Source organism: Petaurus breviceps, unplaced genomic scaffold, assembly GCF_028583685.1.
Source record: "Petaurus breviceps papuanus isolate PSGF00001 unplaced genomic scaffold, PetGlider_PUasm1.0 91023, whole genome shotgun sequence".
Classification (NCBI taxonomy): Eukaryota; Metazoa; Chordata; class Mammalia; order Diprotodontia; family Petauridae; genus Petaurus; species Petaurus breviceps.
Genome location: NW_027187398.1, coordinates 1303553 through 1323394, shown reverse-complemented (window position 1 = coordinate 1323394; position 19842 = coordinate 1303553). Strand labels below are relative to the sequence as shown.

At 40.2% G+C, this 19842-nt stretch overlaps 1 protein-coding gene across 3 annotated transcripts in view; it reads right to left on the bottom strand.

Annotated features, from left to right (window-relative positions):
* Positions 1-13942, bottom strand: part of CLTC (clathrin heavy chain) — an 84410-nt gene extending 70468 nt beyond the window's left edge. For 2 of the 3 annotated variants that reach the window (XM_069078209.1, XM_069078210.1), the window contains exon 1: positions 13875-13942. In XM_069078209.1, the coding sequence (XP_068934310.1) occupies positions 13875-13916 (42 nt within the window). In that variant the 5' untranslated portion in view covers positions 13917-13942. Of the gene's footprint in view, positions 1-13849 lie in introns of all 3 variants that reach the window. The other variant, XM_069078211.1, reaches the window with a different exon arrangement.
* Positions 13943-19842: the final 5900 nt, after the last annotated feature.

The following is a 19842-nucleotide window of genomic DNA, read 5'->3' as shown; positions in this document are numbered from 1 at the left end:
ATATTCTAGAACCAGAGGGAAAAACAGAAATTGAAAGAATTCACCAATCGCCTCTTGAAAAAGATCCCCAAAAGAAAACTCCTAGGAATATTATAGCCAAATTCCAGAGTTCCCAGGTCAAGGAGAAAATACTGCAAGCAGTCAGGAAGAAACAATTTGAGTATTGTGGAAACATAATCAGGATAACACAAGACCTAGCAGCTTCTATACTAAGGGATCGAAGGGCTTGGAATATGATATTCCAGAGGTCAAAGGAGCTAGTATTAAAACCAAGAATTACCTACCCAGCAAAACTGAGTATAATTCTTAAGGGGAAAATATGGTCATTCTCAATGAAATGGAGGATTTTCAAGGAAAATTATTCTGACAGCTGTGGAGGACAGACTGGAGAGAGAAAAACTAAAGACGGAAACCAATCGGAAAGTTATTACAATAATCCAAGTAAAAACTAAAGAGAATGAACTAGGGTGGTGCTCATCTGTGCAGAAAGAGGAGAGGTACAAAATGTTATGGAGGTATAAAAACAACTAGATTTGAAAAGCGGGTAGGGTGGGGAAGAGAGTGAAGAGTGGACAACACCAAAATAGTGTAATCTAGTAACTGAAAGGATCATGGTACCTTTGATAATAATTGAGAAGTTAGTAAAAGAGAAAAGGGGTAGGTAAATAATGAGATTTGAAATGAACATTACAACCTATCCATCCCTATTTATCCTTAAAGATCACAAAGCCCACCTTCCAAAGGGCACTTGCCATAACCGCAAAGTGATCTTCTAAACAGGGGGTAGGGATTTTTCTTATGTTCTAACTGCCTTGAAGGGCTAATGGTGACTCTGCAGGATGGAAGGTTGAGTTTTGTACCGCAGAAGTACTAAAAGATAAAGAGGAAGGTCCCACAATATTCCTGGGAAGGTGGGATGTGCCTCATTTTCTCATTCATTGATAGAACACATACTTCTTGGGTTGAGGCCATGTACTCCATCTTGAACACTACTGGTCTACAGGACTGTACTGAAAACACCTGCAGAGGCCAATTAACCATCTTAAAAAGTATATATAAACTGGTAGGTCCACAGAATCAACCCTTATGCAAAGAGAACAGAATATTACTACAACATTCAAGGATGAAGATATGAAAAATTTTAATCATGGCTGACATCCATCATGAAGTTAGTTCAAGATTAGCCCTTTAAAATGGGAGTATGGAAGGATACCACATATTCTACTTCAGATTAACTCAAGTATTCTGACTTGCAAAATCTTTTGACATGCAAAATTTTAAATTTGCAAAGTTTCTTCCTACAACTCATGTAGGCATTTCCTGGAATTCAATCTCAGCTGTGTCTACAAATGGCATAGTTAAGATTGTCAGTGCTAAGAGGACTGACTCAGAGTCTAATGATTTCTACTAGAAGCACTTAAGCCATGTATGATCACATTTGAAAAGTAAAGTCATCAGAAAAGAGCTTTACAGTAATTGTGCCAGTTCTTGGAAAGCAATTTCTAGTAATTCAAAACATCCATAGAAATACTAGGGAAGAACTCACTCGCTGCTTTAACTTAAACTCTGTAGCCATCTTGTATTTGTGACAGTTACTAAGAATTGGACTGACGATTTCACAATTAGTGCTAGACTTTACATTTTTAAAGATCCTTCCTCTTTGTTCTGCCTGGATAGTTAGAATGTAAAGGAAGTGTTGGCTGAATTCAACTGAACTATGAATAGCTATTTCGAAATTATGAACAATACCATTTCCGCTGTCATAAACTTCTCTGCAAAGAGAAAAAGTATTTTTGATTCTTGACAAAAGACATGAAAATAACTCTTACTATAGCAGAACTCAAATAGTCAAGAGTTGTGGGATGTTTTTTTAATCCAAACCTATGATTTCATTGGTATAGGAAACTCCTCTGGTGGAAACTACCGTGGCATGTGCAGATTTGCAATTTATTTTAAGTTTTAAGCTTCAAAAGTTGCCTAGGGAACTGAGAGATTAAGTGATTTACCCCAAGGGTCACAGAGACATTGTCGCTGACAGGACCTGAATTTTGAATTAGAGGTCAATTCTAGTATATCATGCTACCTTTTCTTAAAGGTTTAATGTTTGGAATTCTTTGTTTTAATTCAGGGTTCTACTACATTATGGCATGGTAACCTAATGTAATACCAAAATGCAGATAAGTGTATTTGAAATAATTATCCTAAATCATTAATTCAGCACAATTCCATTTCACAACCTTGCCACATTCTCCAGCAGGAGACTGACTATAACTTCCAGTGAAAATGTGCTGACAGTAGTCATCCCACTGAGTACTTCCTGGAAGTCAGCAGATTCAATCATATGAAACTACAGTTGCTGAGTTCTTCCAAAGGAAGGGAAGAAAAATGCTGAGAAAGCAGCATTCCTTAAATTCAGGGGATAACAGGATATCAACCATTGTTTTCAGCAGAAAAGGCCTCAGAGGATTATCTTCATGAAACAAATGAAACCTTTAACTGCCTAATCTAACAGTGTTAGGTAAGGGACACACACTGCTCAGTTGAATTTTTTTTTTTTTTGGTAAGCAATTGGGGTTAAGTAACTTGCTCAAGGTTACTCGGCCAGTTATTTCTGGGTGGGTGCTAAGTATCTGAGCCCAGATTTGATCCCAGGTCTCCTGACTTTGGGGCCAGCACTCTTACTCGCTGAGCCACCTGGACACCCCAGTCCAGGGTGGATATGAATTTTGATATGAGAAAAGCAGTAACTAAATTTGTTCCTATTCTATATACTATCTTTTGAAGCATCTCATCTTACATAGAACACTGGAAAGCCATGAACCATTCGATGGAACTAAAAGTGCAAATTCACAGGCAGGAATATCTTAAATATTCTGCTGCTTTTAACCAAGCAGCAAAACTGAGTATCTTTAAGGAATATACTCATATATAATTGAGAGATTAAAGATCTTTTGAGAAGCAATTATTTTTCTCTATTATTCTATGAAACCTAGATGCTTCTATACCAAGTATTATAGATTTTTAAAAGCCACTCAAAAAGATACTGTATTTTTGATCATCTAGTTTGACAGCAATAACTAGTGAAAAGAATTCCTACCACATAATTCTGAAATTCACTCAAGATCTGAAGGATCACACCACTAAAATGATGTGGCATGATTAAGAAATATTTCATGAGATGTCATACCTGAACTAAACTTATAATTCTCTGTTGGAGCTGCACTCAATAGTGATTGAAAATTTACTTGCTCCAAGAATTTTTTCTCCTCCACCATCCTCCCCCCTGTCCCAAATGACTGTCCAAACATTTATTCACCTGTTAAAGAGACTAATAAATAGAAAGGAGGTTTGATTTCTAAGCAAGTTCATAAAAGAAAATAAATTAGGTACCTGCAAAATAACAAACAGAAGAGCAAGTTTACCAACCCTATATGAAGCTTCACATTCTAATAAAAATCACACCATTAAGCTTCACTGTTTGAGCCTCATTTAAAGCCACTTGGTAGGCATCAAGCAATTTATTAAAACCAATCATTTATTAAGTACCAAGCATGTGTAAGGCACCCTGATAAGTGCTTATAACAAATGAAGCAATCTTTGTCCTCTGGTCTACTGTAGGGACAAAACTGGTGACAATTCTAAAATAATTGCAGGAGACAGAGCCAATAACCCCCTAGAGGATCAGGATAGTTTCACAGAGAAGGTGGCCCCTGAGCTGATGCCTGAATATTAGATGACTACTCTGATGTCCTCTTATAAACAATTTTTGTAAGACCAAAGCAGGGTACCACTGGAGGGTTTAAGACTAATACCCAGAGCTCTAAAAAAATCCAAGGAAAACTTATTAAATGTCATTCTAAATTAGAATCAGGTGTCTGAATTCCTAGGCTCAATAAGTAGGGCATTTATGCTTCTTATTTAATTTAAATTTAACTTATTTAAAATTTAATGAGTCCCATAACAATAGCATTTCTATGGCTCAACTCTTAGCCTGGCACTCTAAGCTATAACTCAACCCTTTCTGCCACAGAAAATAGATCACACTCATGACTATCCTATGTTGATAGATTTGCTAGGGAATAAGAAACTACAGTTTTCCCTTCCACATAACCAGGAGTTAGAGGTACGCAGTCCCTCCCCCACAATCTTGAAAATCTTCATAAAATTTTTGACCCTCCCTTTCATTTCTTCAGAGAAGAAATCTTAATTATTATGGCATTAATAGATAAAATATGTTGATATTATATTTTAGGCATCTGAATGTCTAAACTTTTCTATGTCATCTGCAGCTCCCGCAAATTTCCCATTTCTTATGCCTACCCGCAATATATAGAAACAATAGGAAAAGTCTCAATGTGGAAGGGATAACTGTACTAGACTGTTTTTAAAGCAAAGTCAAGGAGAAATACAGGATAGCACATCACTGACATGACCTTGCAGAGGAAAGCAAAATCAATTCAACAGAATGTTCACATGCAAAAAACTAATCAAAACTCAGACTACATAATGCTAATTTTTGATCAAGTCTTGTATCCACAGCAAGATTTTCTATATGGGTTTAGTATCAAAAAAGTTCGAGTAGATTCAGTGAATGGAACTTACATCTTCTCTTCTGACATGGAAGCAATTCTTATCAAGTGGTTCAAACAGCCTACTAATGTGGGTAATGTTAACATTTTCATGCTATACTCAGACTTAAATGGCAGATGATAACCCTTAATAACTTTCAAGTAATGTTCTGTGTCTACATTGCTATAAAATATTTCTAAAACAGCATGGCAGAGTGAATGGGGGGAGCCAGCGTTGGATTAAGGAAGGCCTAGGTTTTTAAGCCTTGCCTCTGACACACATTGTGTGACCCAGGGCAAGTCACAACTGCAGAACAGTGATGAGTTTTCATCAGGAGAATGAGTTTCCTCACCAGGTATCTCCTACACTAATGAAATTACAGGTCTGGCCCCCAAAAAGAGAGGTGAAGAAAAAGGAAAGAGATATTTAAAGCTGGAAGACCAAAAACTTTCAAAATGTCTTTGAAGGTTGTAGAAGGAAAGTATAGTCTCCACATATTTTTGACCAAAGGGTATTTTAGTCTTGAGAAGTAGGTCTCTCTTCAGCTAGCGGTGATACACACACATAGAGGGCTAAGGGAGACAAAGACACTTACCTCTTTACTTGCTTATGCCATATATTTTTCAATGTCATACCCAAATAGTACTTGTATTTCATGATATTTTAGCAGGCTCTTTCTAGGAGTACATAAGACAGTAAGTAGCTAAAGAGGATTAGACTAAGTGAGATTGGGAATTGCTGGTGGCATTTTTTTTTAAGATGAAAGGTAAAATTTAGTAACTAGAAAAAAAAAGTTGGATGTAAAAAGATCCTGAGAATTTATTCAAAAGAAATGTTAGGATCCAGGTTACAATACTCTGAAATAATTCCACGTACTTCTAATGATTTTCTCCCTATCCAAAAAGAAAATTTTAATATGCTTCACAAGTCTTAAATAAACTAAACATTTGTCACCACAGGCCCTGGGTTTGAAAATTCTATAGAAAGAAAATATCAAAACAGCAATCATGCCTCACAGCTAGTACTGACACACTGTTAACTTTAGCAAGTATAGGGTGAGGAGGAAATGAGGAAGGAGGGAGGACAACTGAGTTCTGAGTACATAAAAATGGCCTAAGCAATTAATTAAACGTAATTTTATTGTTTTCAAACTACCTAACCGACAAACAATGATTATTTTATAAGTGGTATAACAAACAGTACAGCTGGACATTCAGAAGACTCAGCATTCTTATCACATCAAGATTATGTGCTTAGGGGCGGCCAGGTGGTACAGTAAGTAAGAGCACCAGCCCCAGAGTCGGGATGACCTGGGATTGAATCCGGGCTCAGACACTTAGCACCCACCCAGAAATAACTGTAACCTTGAGCAAGTTACTTAACCCCAATTGCTTTAAAAAAAAAAAAAAAGATTATATGCCTTGTGGCTACCAGTATGTCAGCTAAAAGCAACAGAACTTACTAGTTAGAAAGTCAATAAGTTTGATTTATACCTCTAAATACAATTAGCACTTCACTGAAACACATGTTGATGAAATGAAAGGGAGTTATTTACCTCAAGTTCAAAATCTCATTTCTCCAAGAAAATTTTAAATTAAAAAAAATTCAAATTAATAGTCTCTTTCCATATACAAAAACAGTCCTTAAAAAATGCTTTTCCCTAAAAACTTGAGGACCTTATTTACCTGTTTATTCATGGAAGTATTACTGTTTCTGTCCTGGTTTTCCATAGATTTGTGACCAATCTGTCATACTGGGTGAACCTATTACATAATCTGGTATGGAGGTGGAGGAGAGAATTTTACTTAAGGGGGTAGGATCTGATTGAGTCCCACTAATATGTCTCTGTTCACACCATTCCCTCTTCAAGTGAAAGAAGAAAATCAAATACTTTCAGTGACTGTAATGACTTGAAGCATTCTTGCCAGATAATGTAATTCTTGACTTTTTTTTCCAAGTTAAGAATAGGACATGCTGATGTGCATACTTATGCATACTAGATCCCATGCCTCTGCTCTTAGAGCCTATCTTGTTTATGAAGTTCTTCTGATCACTTTTACCATTTGGACTTTTTCTGTAGGGTAAACTATTGCTAAATTCAGGTCATAAACACTTGTTAATTTAAAATAAGATGAGAAAGTTTAAATTTGGTATTTCATATCACAAAGTCAGTAGTCAGTTTGAAAGCTGGGATGTGCACTATAGGTTAAACATTGAAATTAAAGTTTCAAAGGTATTAGCAATAAGCACTCAGCCAAGAATGGAGGGAGCACCTAGAGCAAATTTACTCTTTTATTAAGTGTTTAAGGAACTTTTGTTAAACTTATCAGATTTAAGGAGAGTGCCCCTATCATTTAACATGAAGGTCCACATACAAAGATTAAGCAATGAACTCATAGTTCTGTCTATGGGAAGAAGACAAAGTAAACCCTTTCATAAGAGCATTTACAAAATACTAACAAAAGTTTTCTGTTCATTTAGCATCATTATGTAGGTTTCATAGGTTCTTTTGGGAACTATAATTTTATTTTAAAATCACAAGATCAAAATTAAATTAGAAACTGACTATAGATTAGCTTTTCTCTTAATGATGAGCATTAAGAACACAGTCAGTAGGGGTGGCCAGGTAGCACAGCGAGTAAGAGCACCAGCTCCAGTGTCGGGATGACCGAATCTGGGGATCGAATCCGGGCTCAGACACTTAGCACCCACCCAGAAACACCTGGCTGTGTAACCTTGAGCAAGTTACTTAACCCCGATTGCTTTAAAAAAAAAAAAAAAAAAAAAGAACACAGTAGAAGTAGGCAGTATTCTGCTATGTCACTTCTAAAGAGTCTACTTTCCTTCTGTACTGGTAATTGTTTCTCCCATCTTTCCCCAAAAAGGACCTATAAAGACCTCCCTGTAGAATAGCCTGACCTTCTTCCTGCACCTGTCTACCAACACTTCTGTTTAAATACAGACCAACTTAAGAGTCCTATTATCTTCACTCACCAAGCATGTGGCAGTTGCTGACATTTTCTTTTCCAAAGTACAACCCTGGGTAACCACCATTCAAAATAATGTGTTATATCAAAGCTGTCATGATTAATTTAAGTAGCACTACCGTGTTTCCCCAATAATAAGACACTGTCTTATTATTTTTTTGGACAGAAAAACACCAGAGGGCTTATTTTCAGGGGAGGGCTTATTTTAATGAACATTGACAGCAATTTTAATAAACAGGTAAATGTGAACAAAAAAATGTACCTTTATTCAATAATGAATTCAATAAAGAACAGGATGACGCACTCACTGCTGCAGCTCTGATCGGATGCAGCTCGGAGAGCAGCGTGCGTTTCACTCGGGGGGAGGGGGAGACGGTGCATACAGAGGGTACCGTAATGTAGCGTGTAGCGCAGGGTATCACTTTCACTACAGTAGCAATCTCAATAGGGCTTATTTTGGGGGGAGGGCTTATTTTAGAGGAATCTTACACAGTAAGGGGAGGGCTTATTTTCGGGATAGGTCTTATTATCGGGGAAACACGGTAATATAATTCAAATGCAAGGCAAAGATGGTATCTTATGTGCACACAGTTAACCCAGACAGATCCCAGAACAGACGAGGAACATGAAAGGCTGGGTGATGTAGTAGTGCATGAGCACTTCTTTCCTAAGCCCTAAAACTAGCAATTATCAGAGATCCATGCCATCATGAGATAAGCTACATATAAGCTTTGTCATAGTCCTTAGCCTGTCAAAGAAACACTATACTGATATTCCTACCTATCTTTTTTATAAAAAAAAAAATACAGTTTGAGACTATGGCTAATATATTCTAGACTCCTTCAAAGTCTTTGCTGTCTGTTACATAAACTTATGCTATTATAATATCCAGCAAGATTACTCAAATCACTGGAATATTCTGAAAAATTTTATAAGACTTAGAAAAGACAGAAAAGAGATCATATATTTAGAATTAGAAAGGCTCTTAATAGTCACTTAGTACCATACCTTATTTTACAAATGAGGGAACAGACCTCTAAAACACACACTATTAAGTGACATAAGGACCTGAACCTACATACTCTTATTCAAAGAATAGCATTCTTTTTACTGTACCATGCCATTTCACTATCACCAACTATCAGAACTGGAAGGGCCTTTATCAATCATATAGCCTTCCCTCTTTCTACCTACCTCCCTTGTACGATAGATGAGGAAATTTGGACTCATGATTAAGTGACTCATCCAAGGTCAAAAAGCTAGTCAACTGGCAGAGTAAGAATTAGAACCTACTAGGCCTTCCAACTTCTAATCCAGTAGGGGTAGACTAGATATCCAGGGCTCCTTCCAGGATTAGGTGTATGATACTTATTGGTCAGAGTTCTCCATAACTAGCCAAGTCTAGACTCCAAATGTTGCCTGCTGCTAACTTCATGCTATGCCTACTTAGCTGTGATGTGGCTGTCTACTTCCCATCCTGGGCCCCTGTGGTCATGAATGGTGAGAGTTCTCAAAATAAATATACCAACCTAGATCCACCACAATGACCACTGCTCTTCAACCATTTTCATAACCATGTTATACCATAAGTACTCCCCCTTTTCTACCTCCAGCACTAGGATCAGTAATCAAATGAACACTACCATTCCTAGAAAGAACATGTCAATCAATTGCTCTATTTATCCATTCACCACCTATAACTTATAAAACATCCTTCCTAGCCACCACTCCCAGTCTACTGTCTTCAACTATTACAATGTAAGATTTTGGAAGGCAAATCTTGTATCTATCAAGTATCTTTCTTGCTTTTTGTATTTTTATCCCTAGAATTTGCCACAATGCCAAACACACAATAAGTGCTTAATGATATTTCATTTATGAAGCAACTGCTTCTCCTTCAGTATTTTTTTAACAGTATAACATCTGAAATGTACAAGGAAATTTTACCATAACAAAACAATTCCACAGCTCTGTAAGTATGAAAAACCCATATTATCCTTTCAAATACCCTCTTGTTCCAGTTAAAGTCACTTCTTTACCTCCCCATTCCAACCCAGAATCTCAGAGTTGGAAGGGACCTTGGAGGCCATCTAATACAAACTCCTCATTTGTAAAATAAGGAAGTAAAACGAGAAGCATGAAAGTTTAGTGACTTGACCAAAGGCACAAAGATAAGCAACAGGGGTAGGATCTGAACCTAGGTTTTCAAATGCCGGAGCTGACACTATTTCTTCTGTAGTATATGGCCTCTATGGATATGTTTTATAGAAGGATCTGAGGTACCTGATAGAAATATAAAGTGACTGCCTAATAATGGGGAAAAGATTACATATAAAATCTAATAAAATCTCAACAACACTGAGTTAACTATAATCTCTGATTAGGGAACAGGTCAATTCTTTGAGCTCAAATTTAGCAGCAAAGGACAATTAACACATTAGGGTTCCCTTTATACCTCTAAACTATTCACCTTGGTCTTCTACCTGATTTCATTCAAATGTTAATAGTCCCTATCTTTGTGGAATTTATAATAATAGTGCTTATATATCACTTCAAGATTTATGAAACATTTCCAATGTTATTTCATTGGATCTCACACAGAGAGAGCCATAAAGATTAATGATACAAGGTAGATTTTGATAAGGTCAAGAAGAGACCCAGTCACAGATTTAAGAAAATTTGCCAGATCAATTTTTAGCTGAGATGAATATGGAGTAGTAGCAATCCAGCAAGACTTCTTGGAAGTGCCATCTAAAGCTAGCCCCAGGAGAAAGTAAAGTAATTTAGATAGGTAAGAAGGTGAAGGTAGTATTTCAGGCAAAAGAGATGGTCTGTACAAGATAAAACTATTAGACAACTGAGTAGTCCAGAATGTACTATGTTAGGCTATAAATATAGCTTGAAGACAGAACACATAAGGCTTCAAAAATGCCAGGTAGAGCTTCCATTTTATCCTACAGGCCATTGGGAGTACAGAAGAGCAAGAAACAAATGGTCAAACCTATGCAAAGGACTAATTGTAGAGAGGAGACAGGGAAACCAGTTAGGAGACTATTATGTTCCAGGGGTGATTAGTACCTAAACCAGAATGGCATAAGGAGGAAGCAGCAAAAGACGAAATTAATCCAAAGTCTCAGGTAGAAATTAAGATAAATTCATTAGTACACGGTCATAATTTTTCTAGAAAAAGAAAGACATATCCAATGTCTAGAACCTTAAAAGACATCTTTAGGCTTAACAGTAGGTTTTATATCAGGTCAAATGCAAGGGAGTTTAAGGAACATGGTGGCAAAGTTTAACAGAACTTCTCAAAATAATGGAATTCTAGTGTAACCTTGGACAAATTCTTTAACTATAAAATAAGGATGCTGAAGCCCAAGATGCTTTCTAATTCTACATCTATTTTCCAATTCCAATCAGTAATCAGAAATAATGTTGTAAAAAGCAGAATGAGCATTAAGTGGCTTAGTAAATGTCAATTCTACAGGCTTCCAAACTAATATACTGTTCTTAATAATAGTCAAACAAGGTCATTCACAACTATCAGCCATATCCCTTTTGATCACACTTTCAAATCTCAATAGATTATCCATTACTATGATTTAAATGACACAGGAACTTTCCTCCCTAGGATGTACTGTGGTACACACACATCCCTATACTGGAGAACACAGTTATTATGGGGGCTGAAAGGGTAAAAAGGAGAAGTCTCCCAATAATTCATTACTGATTTCTGCTTTTAAACTAAACTGCTCTGGCAAGCAAAAACATATGCAGTTCTACCACCTAACTCACAATTCCACATCTTTATTCACCAGAGAAAAGAAAGGGAAAGGTCAAAGGTAAGATCAATTTAGGTGCTACTAAAAGAGCAATGGTTTGAATGTTTGGAGTAGTCACTTATGCCTTTTTTCCACTTTCTGTCCGTAAAGGAAACCTCCTGCCCTGAAAGAACTTTACATATAAGTAGTCAAATTGATTGACCACCTCTCTCCAATCCTTGGAATGTCTTCTCATGATAATTAAATAAATTGACCTTTGCTGATAGACCTAAAGCCTGTCAATGAACTTAAGGCCATAGAAATCAAGTTATAGTTAGTTTTTCCAAACATCTTAAAAAGGTTAAACAGCCTCTATACCAAAAGTACTGTTAATAAACTGTTTCATCTAGGTCTTATGTGTTTTGAAATTATCCTGAATTACTGAAGTTGTAAATTTACTGTCCTATATTCTTTTAAAGTACATTGCAAAAAAACTGTATTAAAAGCTGCCTTGCAAATAACATTAAAAAAAATCCAAGGCATCTATTTTTATCTATCTTGTCCAAATGAAATTTCAGTGGTGATATACTTGGCCTATAGAGAGTCAATGGGTAGGAGTTAGTTTTCCATTTTTTAAAGCCTTTCTTCTTCCTACCCAGTATATTTTTACTAAATAAGTGGGTTAGTGGGTATTTTTCTACTACTGCCAAACTTGAAAAAAAGAAGATTGGGGTTCAACAGATTATCTGGTGGGCTTTACTTCTGAAATTAAAAAAAAAAAAACTACTAGCCATGTGACCTTGGGCAAGTCCCAACCCCAAACTACCCTTCCTTTCCCCCTCCAAAAAGCAAAAAACAAAACAAAAAAACCAAATACATCTGCTCTTTTAAAAAGTATGTTCTACATACATCTGTGTGAGAAACTGTACCGCAGAAAATCTAATTTGAATATTAGTTTTCATTTTTTTCCCAGAGTCTACATGAATCCTCAATTTTCACAAGATAACCAAGTCTCAACCCAAAAATAAGACATTTAAATTTCCTTCACTCATTCCACCATCAAAATTAAGTGTAATATTTTGATCTCTTTGATGCCAAAGTGCATTCTATTACAGCATAGAGTACTTCCTCCCATTCACCATTAGAAAAGCCTGGACTAAGTTTTGTTCCAAGCATTGTTGTTTTCTTAGTCTTTCTAAATAGTTTTTTAAATAAAGGTTAAAAAAATGAAACATTCTCTTTTTGTCTTGCACATATGAGCAAAGATAACAAATGTCCCAAAAAAAAGAGATTTAGCTTAATATTAGATATCTATGGCCTAAATAACAGTAGATTTTTTCCAACAGGTTTGCTCATCGGTCCTAGGTGTAGTAACAGAGAAAACGTTAAGAAAAATACTCTTTGAATGGAGAAAAAAAAAGTTCAATAGATATCACTGCTTGACATCAATAACACCATCCCATTTAAAACAAAACAAAACAACTGATGTACCTGAACTCAGGCAGGTTGTTCATTTGGGAAGATATGATTTCAGCCAATGTGACACAGGCTGATGTAAAGTGGGAGTTCCAAGAACAGAGGCTGAAAGTCCTGTCCTAGACCACTTCCACAAAGCACCTGCCAGCAGACACTGGGCCAACTCAAACTGTACCTCCCAACACAAGCCCTTGTTTGATAGACTCCTAACATTTGAAAAGGTCCTCGTAAACTAAATGACAGTGAGGAATCAGGGACTCAGCAGGTCAATCGAAAGCCAGATTCTCTCCACCTGGGGGCCCTGTTCCATTCTGAGATAACCTCCAAAGGATGCCCCCTGCTCCACAGTCGCTTAACCGGGCCTCAATTTCCAGCAGGCCTCAGTGACCCCTGGACGTCTCATACAGTCATCCTTGATCCCTAGAACCAGGACTGGAGTCTCGCTTTCTAGTTTCTCCATTCAGAGGGGGAACATGCTCCCCACCCCCAGGACCTTGGCCCCATAGTGTGCCCGGAAGACATAGGCCCAAGTCATCTCGCTCCCTTTTTTGGACTACCCATTGGCTTAAGGGAGGGCAAGAGGCAGACAGCTCCCCCTCCCCCTTTAAAAGGTGCCCTTCCCGTCGCAGGGAGCCGCAGAGGGAGGAGGGAAAAAGCTGCCGCCGCTGCTCCTCCTCCACCTCCTTCTCACTCACTCACACACACACACACGCCCCCCCCCCATTCCAGGCGCCAACATAAGAGGGTGCAAAAGAAAAAAGAGAAACAGGAGGTGACAACCCCCCCACCCCGCCGCCCTCATGTGGGAGAGGCGACTCCCGGAGGAGAAAAGGAAGGGCCTGCCCTGCCGCGGGTGCGCAGCACCTGACACCAGGGCACAGCCACAGTCCTCGCCCCCTTCCCCTTTCGAAGGCTCCGTCTCCACTTTCCTCACCCCAGCCCCCTCCCTCCTCCCCGCCGCCCGCCCCAACCCCAGAGGGGCCCCCAGCTGCGGGCCAGGCCTGGAGCCACCCACCCCGCACCAACCCCCTCCTCCCCCCAACCCGGGCTCCGCACCAGTCCCGGCAGGCGGCGGCCGCACCTGGAGATGCTCCTGGAAACGGATGGGCAGGATCTGGGCCATGGCGCTGCCGAGGGGGGGGGGGGGGGGGGGGGAGGGGCTACACCCCCCACGTCTGCACCTCCAGAGAGCAGCCTCGCCGGGGGGGGGGGGGGGGGGGGGGGCTCCTGTCTCCTCCTGTCACTGGGGCTTCGGGGCTGAGGCCGCCGGGGCTCTCTGGGGGGGAGGAGGAGGAGGAGGAGGGAAGGGGGAGAGGTAGGGTGCGGCGAGGCTGCTCTCTGGAGGTGCAGACGTGGGGGGTGTAGCTGGTGGGCAGGCGGACGGACGAACGGACAAGCTCAGGCCGGGGGCGGAGGCTCCTAGGGCTGGGAGAGCCGCAATGGCGGAACCGGGCGCAGCGCAGACTCCGGAAACGGCTGAGCCCGGCGGAAGAATCCTTGAGAGAGCACTGCGACCTGGCCCAGTGCAAAGTACTCCCTCCGCCTTATGTACCCCTCCCCCAGAAAGACGACGCCCGGCTGGGCGCAGGAATACGGAGCGCAGTGCGCAAGCCAGACCGTCTCTTTGCTCTGACCAGTGCCGTAGTCCCCTAGGACCCCGAAGGACTATTTTCTGGACTCATCACTTTCCCCTCCCTCTCACTTTTCCTCCCCAACCCCCATCCATTTTTTTTTTTTTGCATTTTGCCACATCATGCGACTAGGGTGGATCAACGTCATTTCCGTGGGCGGTTTGGGGCCCTCCCACACTTCCGGGTGCACGTGATACGGGAAGGGAGGGCTAGTAGCTCCGACGCTGCGGGGGGGTGGGGTGGGGGGCACAGTGTAGAGCGTTGAGCGCGGGGGTCTGGGCCGGGAAGCGGTGGCGGCGGCTGGGTCCTGTGGGGGGAGGGGGAGGAATTCCCCACTCTGCCCCATGTTTCGCGGATCGCCTCGCCGAGGTTGGGGCCCCGGCAGGCAAGGGATCCAACGAGCTGGCCTCCCTCCTCTCCCCGTGACTCAGGAAAACTGCCTCTGCGCCTCGAAGGGCGGGCGCGGAGGCCCGGCCTCAGCCCAACCAGCTGCCAGCTCGCCCCCGCCTAGTTTCGAAGGGTGGGTACCCCTCGCGAAGATTAAAATCCAAATGCACCTGCCCAGCGCCTTTTACTCAGCCCAGTCTAGGAAACTGAGGCCAAGGCTGCAGTCAGGACTTGCACACTTCATTCATTCATTCATTCATTCATTCCATAGCCTTCCTTCAGCTGAGCTCCTGCTGTGGATGGGGGGTGGGGGGGGAGGGGGACTGGGCTGGGGCCTGCACTAGGCTAGGTGTGGATGGAAGTAGGAAGCTCATTTTTAAATAAGACCTGATCCTTGCCCTCGTGTCCCTTGTGCGCCAGGATTCTCTGGTATTGCTTCAGAGGGGAAGCACGAGATTTGGACTCAGTGTAGATTAGGAATATAGAATCAAAGAGTACCTGAGTTCAAATCCCTTCTCACTACTGATAGTCACTGGTAATAGCTAGCATTTCTATAGCACTTTAAGGTTTGCAAAGCACTTTACAAATAACTCATTTGACTCTCACAACAAACTTGAGAAGCAGGTGCTATTATTATCCCTATTTTACAAATGAGAAAGCAGACAGAGTTTAAGTTAGTGGCCCCAGGATCACACTTGGTAGTGTCTGAGGTTGAATTTGAACTCTGTCTGATTTTACTAATTTCAGATCCAACACTCCTCCGAGCCACCTAGCTACTTTTGTGACTTTTTGAAAATAATTTATCCTCTCTGGGCCTCAGTTTCCTTATCTTTAGAATTAACTGATTGCTGAAAGACCCTTCTTGTACTGTGAACCTCTTTAAGAAAATAATTAGTGGTGGAGCATACCTGCACCTTGAACAGAATATAACATTTATTATATATTATATATAAAGTGGCCAGTGGCAATAAACTGCTTGGAATCAATCATTTAAACCTCTGAACACTTTAACAAATGTGAAAATGTGATTTAACCTGATCTCTTCCTCCTATTCAGGAAACTCACCTCACTATAGTGCTGATATAGATGTGGCCTAAATTATGATAAGGATTTAAGTTAAGCACAAAAAAGATTTAGAATAAATTAAAGGACATTGGGAACCATCTGAATATCTTTTTTATGGTTCAGTTTATGCCCAGAGAGGAAGGCAACTGGACTATACTTCAAAAATTTGGTTTTTAATTTTCAGCTAAAGAACATAATGTAAAATCTTCTAAACAAGAAATCCTCTGAACCATATGATTTGAATGCTCTGTAGTGACTCACATTTATATAGCACTTGGAGGGAGGTTTATAAATCACTTTCTTCCTAACCACTCTTCGAAGGTAGTTATTCATTTCCCCATTTTATCCATGAGGAAACAGGCTAAGACAGGTGAAATGACTTGCCCAAGTAAGGGACTGTGCTAATCTCAAATGTTCTGCATCTTTATATCAATGAAAACTCTCTCTAATGCAGATGCTACAGATGCATCAAAATCCCTCATTGCCACATGAGATACGAACTTCAGCTCCTGAAGGTCTCTGCCAGCAGAGTACAAGGTCTGACAATTTCTAGAAAACTGGAAATGTTATCGATGTGAGCCCAGCTATATACAGCCTGTCATCAACCAGCCTAACAAAGTGAGCACTGGTCTGTTACCAAAAGATTGCCCACCAAGTACAGGCAACAGCAACTTGAAATCATTTACTGAAATGTAGAGTGGTTACAGCCCTTGTCAGTGGAGAAAGTCCCCAAACTGGGGAAATCAGGAGTCTTGTAAGGAATAGAAGAAATTAGACTTCCTTTTATCTTAATACATTCTGGAAATTTTGAAACCATGGGAAAAATATTTTGTGGGTGGAAGCTAATTTCTTGAGGAAAAGGAAATTAATCAGTATTAACTTTTAGCACACTTTATTAATTTACAATGGTTTAGGAACATAAAATGTATTATATATAAATTAACATGCTTTGATTGAAACAAGGTTTTTCTATGATTCACATGTTATTTTGCATCTTGCTTTGGCTTACATATTTCCAAACATAGACCAAACATTTTTCATTTCCAAACATTCGAAACATTTTTCATGTGATAAAGAAATATGAAACAGGAGCCAAGAGCTATATCAGGCAAACACCTTGCTAAATGTATTGCAGGAAGGATTTGCCTGGCAGAAAGCCAAGTTGCATTCTTGGACCATATACCTGAAAATAATGATAATTGAACCCATCACAGGTGCCTGCTAGTCAACTTTATCTGGATGTCCTGTTGATACCTCTGAAACTTAACTTTGCCACTCTTCCCCACCCCTAAACCTGTCCCACCATCCAATATCATGGTTCAGGAAACAAAAGACTTGAGTTCAAATCCTACCTGTTAACTACTTGTATCACTTTGTACAAATCACTTAATCTCTCTAGTGTTGGTTTTCTCATATGTAAAATGAAGGAATTGAATAAGAATTCTCCTAAAGTCCCTTCTAGCTCAAAATCTGTGTTTCTCTCAATCTCCAAAATTCTTAACATCCTCCTTCCTTACCTACTAAATCCGTTCAGTTGCTCATCTATTTTATCCATCCTCTTCCATCCCCACTGCAACCACCCTAGTCCAAGCATTTATCACCTCTCACCCAAGCTACAGTCTAACTGTAATAGCATTGGATTCCCCACTTTGCAATCTCACTCTTTCCAGATGCCAAAATAGTCAGACACAAGTCTGACCATATTACTCCTTGCTCAGAACACTTCAGTAGTTCTCAGTTGCCTCTACAAACTTCTTAACTTATTCTTTTCCCCATCAAATCCTCCCTTCTTCCTAACTTTCCTACTACTATTGAGGGTACAGCAGCCTTTTACTGGGGTAACTAAGTGGCACAGTGGATAGAGTGCTGGACCTGGAGTCAGGGAGACCTGAGCTCAAATTCCACCAACCTAGGTGTCGTTATCAATTACTCATTTTCTTTCAACACTATATCCAGTCTCTTGCCAAAGCCTGTCAATTTTATCTACCTTGGTAACTTATCTCACATATACACCCTTTTCTGGCATTGCCACCACCCACCAAAGGCCCTTCATCACCTCACACCTGGACTATTTCAATTGTCTGCTGGCTGGTTTCCCTTCTACTTCAGTCCATCTGCCACTCAACCATCAAAGTGATTTTCCTAAAGTTTAGATCTATCCAATTCATCCCCCTACTCAGTCTAGTTTACTAGTTCACCTCCAGGATCAAAAAATATCTCTGATGTTCACAGTCTTTCGTAACCTACCCTTCTCCATACCTTTCCTGATGTCCTACACTTCATACCTCTCTCTTTCTCTTCCCCATTCAATGATCCAGTGACACTGATTTCTTGCTGTTCCTCAAACACAATGCTCCATCTCCCAACTCTGGGTATTTTCACTGGTTGTCTCCCATGCCTGGAAGGCTCTCCCTCCTCACCTCCAACTCCTGACTTCCTTCAAGTCCTAGCTAAAATCCCACCTTCTACAAGATTTTTCCAAGCCCCCTTAATTCTGGTCCCTTCCATCTGCTAAATAGCTCCAATTTATCTTGTATATAGTTTGTACATAGTTGTTTTCTTGTATTCCCAGTGCTTAGCACAGTGCCTGCTACATAATAGGAACTTAATAAATATTGACTGACTTATGCCTTCATATAAGAACATCCTCCACAACCTAGTTTCAACCTACCTTTCCTCCCTTACGTTACCTACCTTGTATATTCTACATTCTAGTCAAACTGGACTACTGTCTGTTCCTAGAACTTGGCATTTCACTTTTGGGCTATGTGCATTTGCACATTCAGTCCATAATGCAATCTCTGCTTTTTGGATATCTTCCCTCAAAGTTCAGTTCAGATGTCATCTCTTCTGCCTTCCCTTTCTTAGCTTCTACTCTTCAGCACTCTTCCTGATGTCTCCATTTGGTCTTTACTTCTTGCTTTATATTAGACTATATATGTACCCCCACTCCCAACAGTAGAATGCCCTTGAGGACAGTGAATTTCATTTTATATGTCTTTGTATCACCAGCTCACAGAATATAATAGTTGAATATTTAGTGAATAAATGTAGAAGTATTTAAGGATTTCCTGTGTGCCAGGCACTGTGCTAGGGATACAAATACAAAGTTCCAATATTCCATATATTCACAAAGGGCATTAAAATAGGAAATCACAACCAAAATAGAGGAATGGTGGCCAGGGAGAAATATTCTGGTCTGAAGTCACAGGGGTGGTAATTGGATCATTAGGTTAGTTCAACTGACACAGCCTTTGCAGAAACAAAGAAAGGCATGGAATTACTTCCAATGCTTATTTCTAGAGCAAGGCAGGGGAGGCATTATCCACAGTACCAAGGCAACTGGAAATAAATGGCTGGGATAAAGAATGACCTCACAACTGAGGTCAAAAATAACATAGCTTTATGGCCTTGCTAAGACTGCTGTAGATCACTAATCTGACAGGTGCCAGATCCTTCATTGTCACTCAATATCCATACTATCTAAATAATTCCCTCAAAATCCTTGTCTTCTGGCAAGCCCAGGTTTGGGCTTTTTCCTGGGTTTTTTCCTGTCAGTAGACATCTTCTCAATGGCAGAAGCTTCTTCTGCCAGTCACTTGGAACTGAGAGACCCAACTTCCCAGAGACAGACTAGGTTTATCTCTCTCGGGATGGCTGTTCACTCATCTCTGCTCAGAGAAAGACACAAAGCAGCAAGGACACACACTCTGCCATGTGGGAACACCTGCTTTTTCTGCTGGACTAGAAGAAGGCACCAGGGACCTTCCACACCCCTCACTGGAAGTCTCATATGGAGACAGTGTCACATACCACACATTCTGGAGCAAGAGCAGAAACACTTTTTAAACTGAAGCTCTGCCCTCTACCCCCTTTAGCAAATCAAATAGTATGATTCTGGCACTTTTGTCCAGTTCTCTTGGAAACAAAAATAAGACCTCTAAACATGAGGAAATTGATCATTTA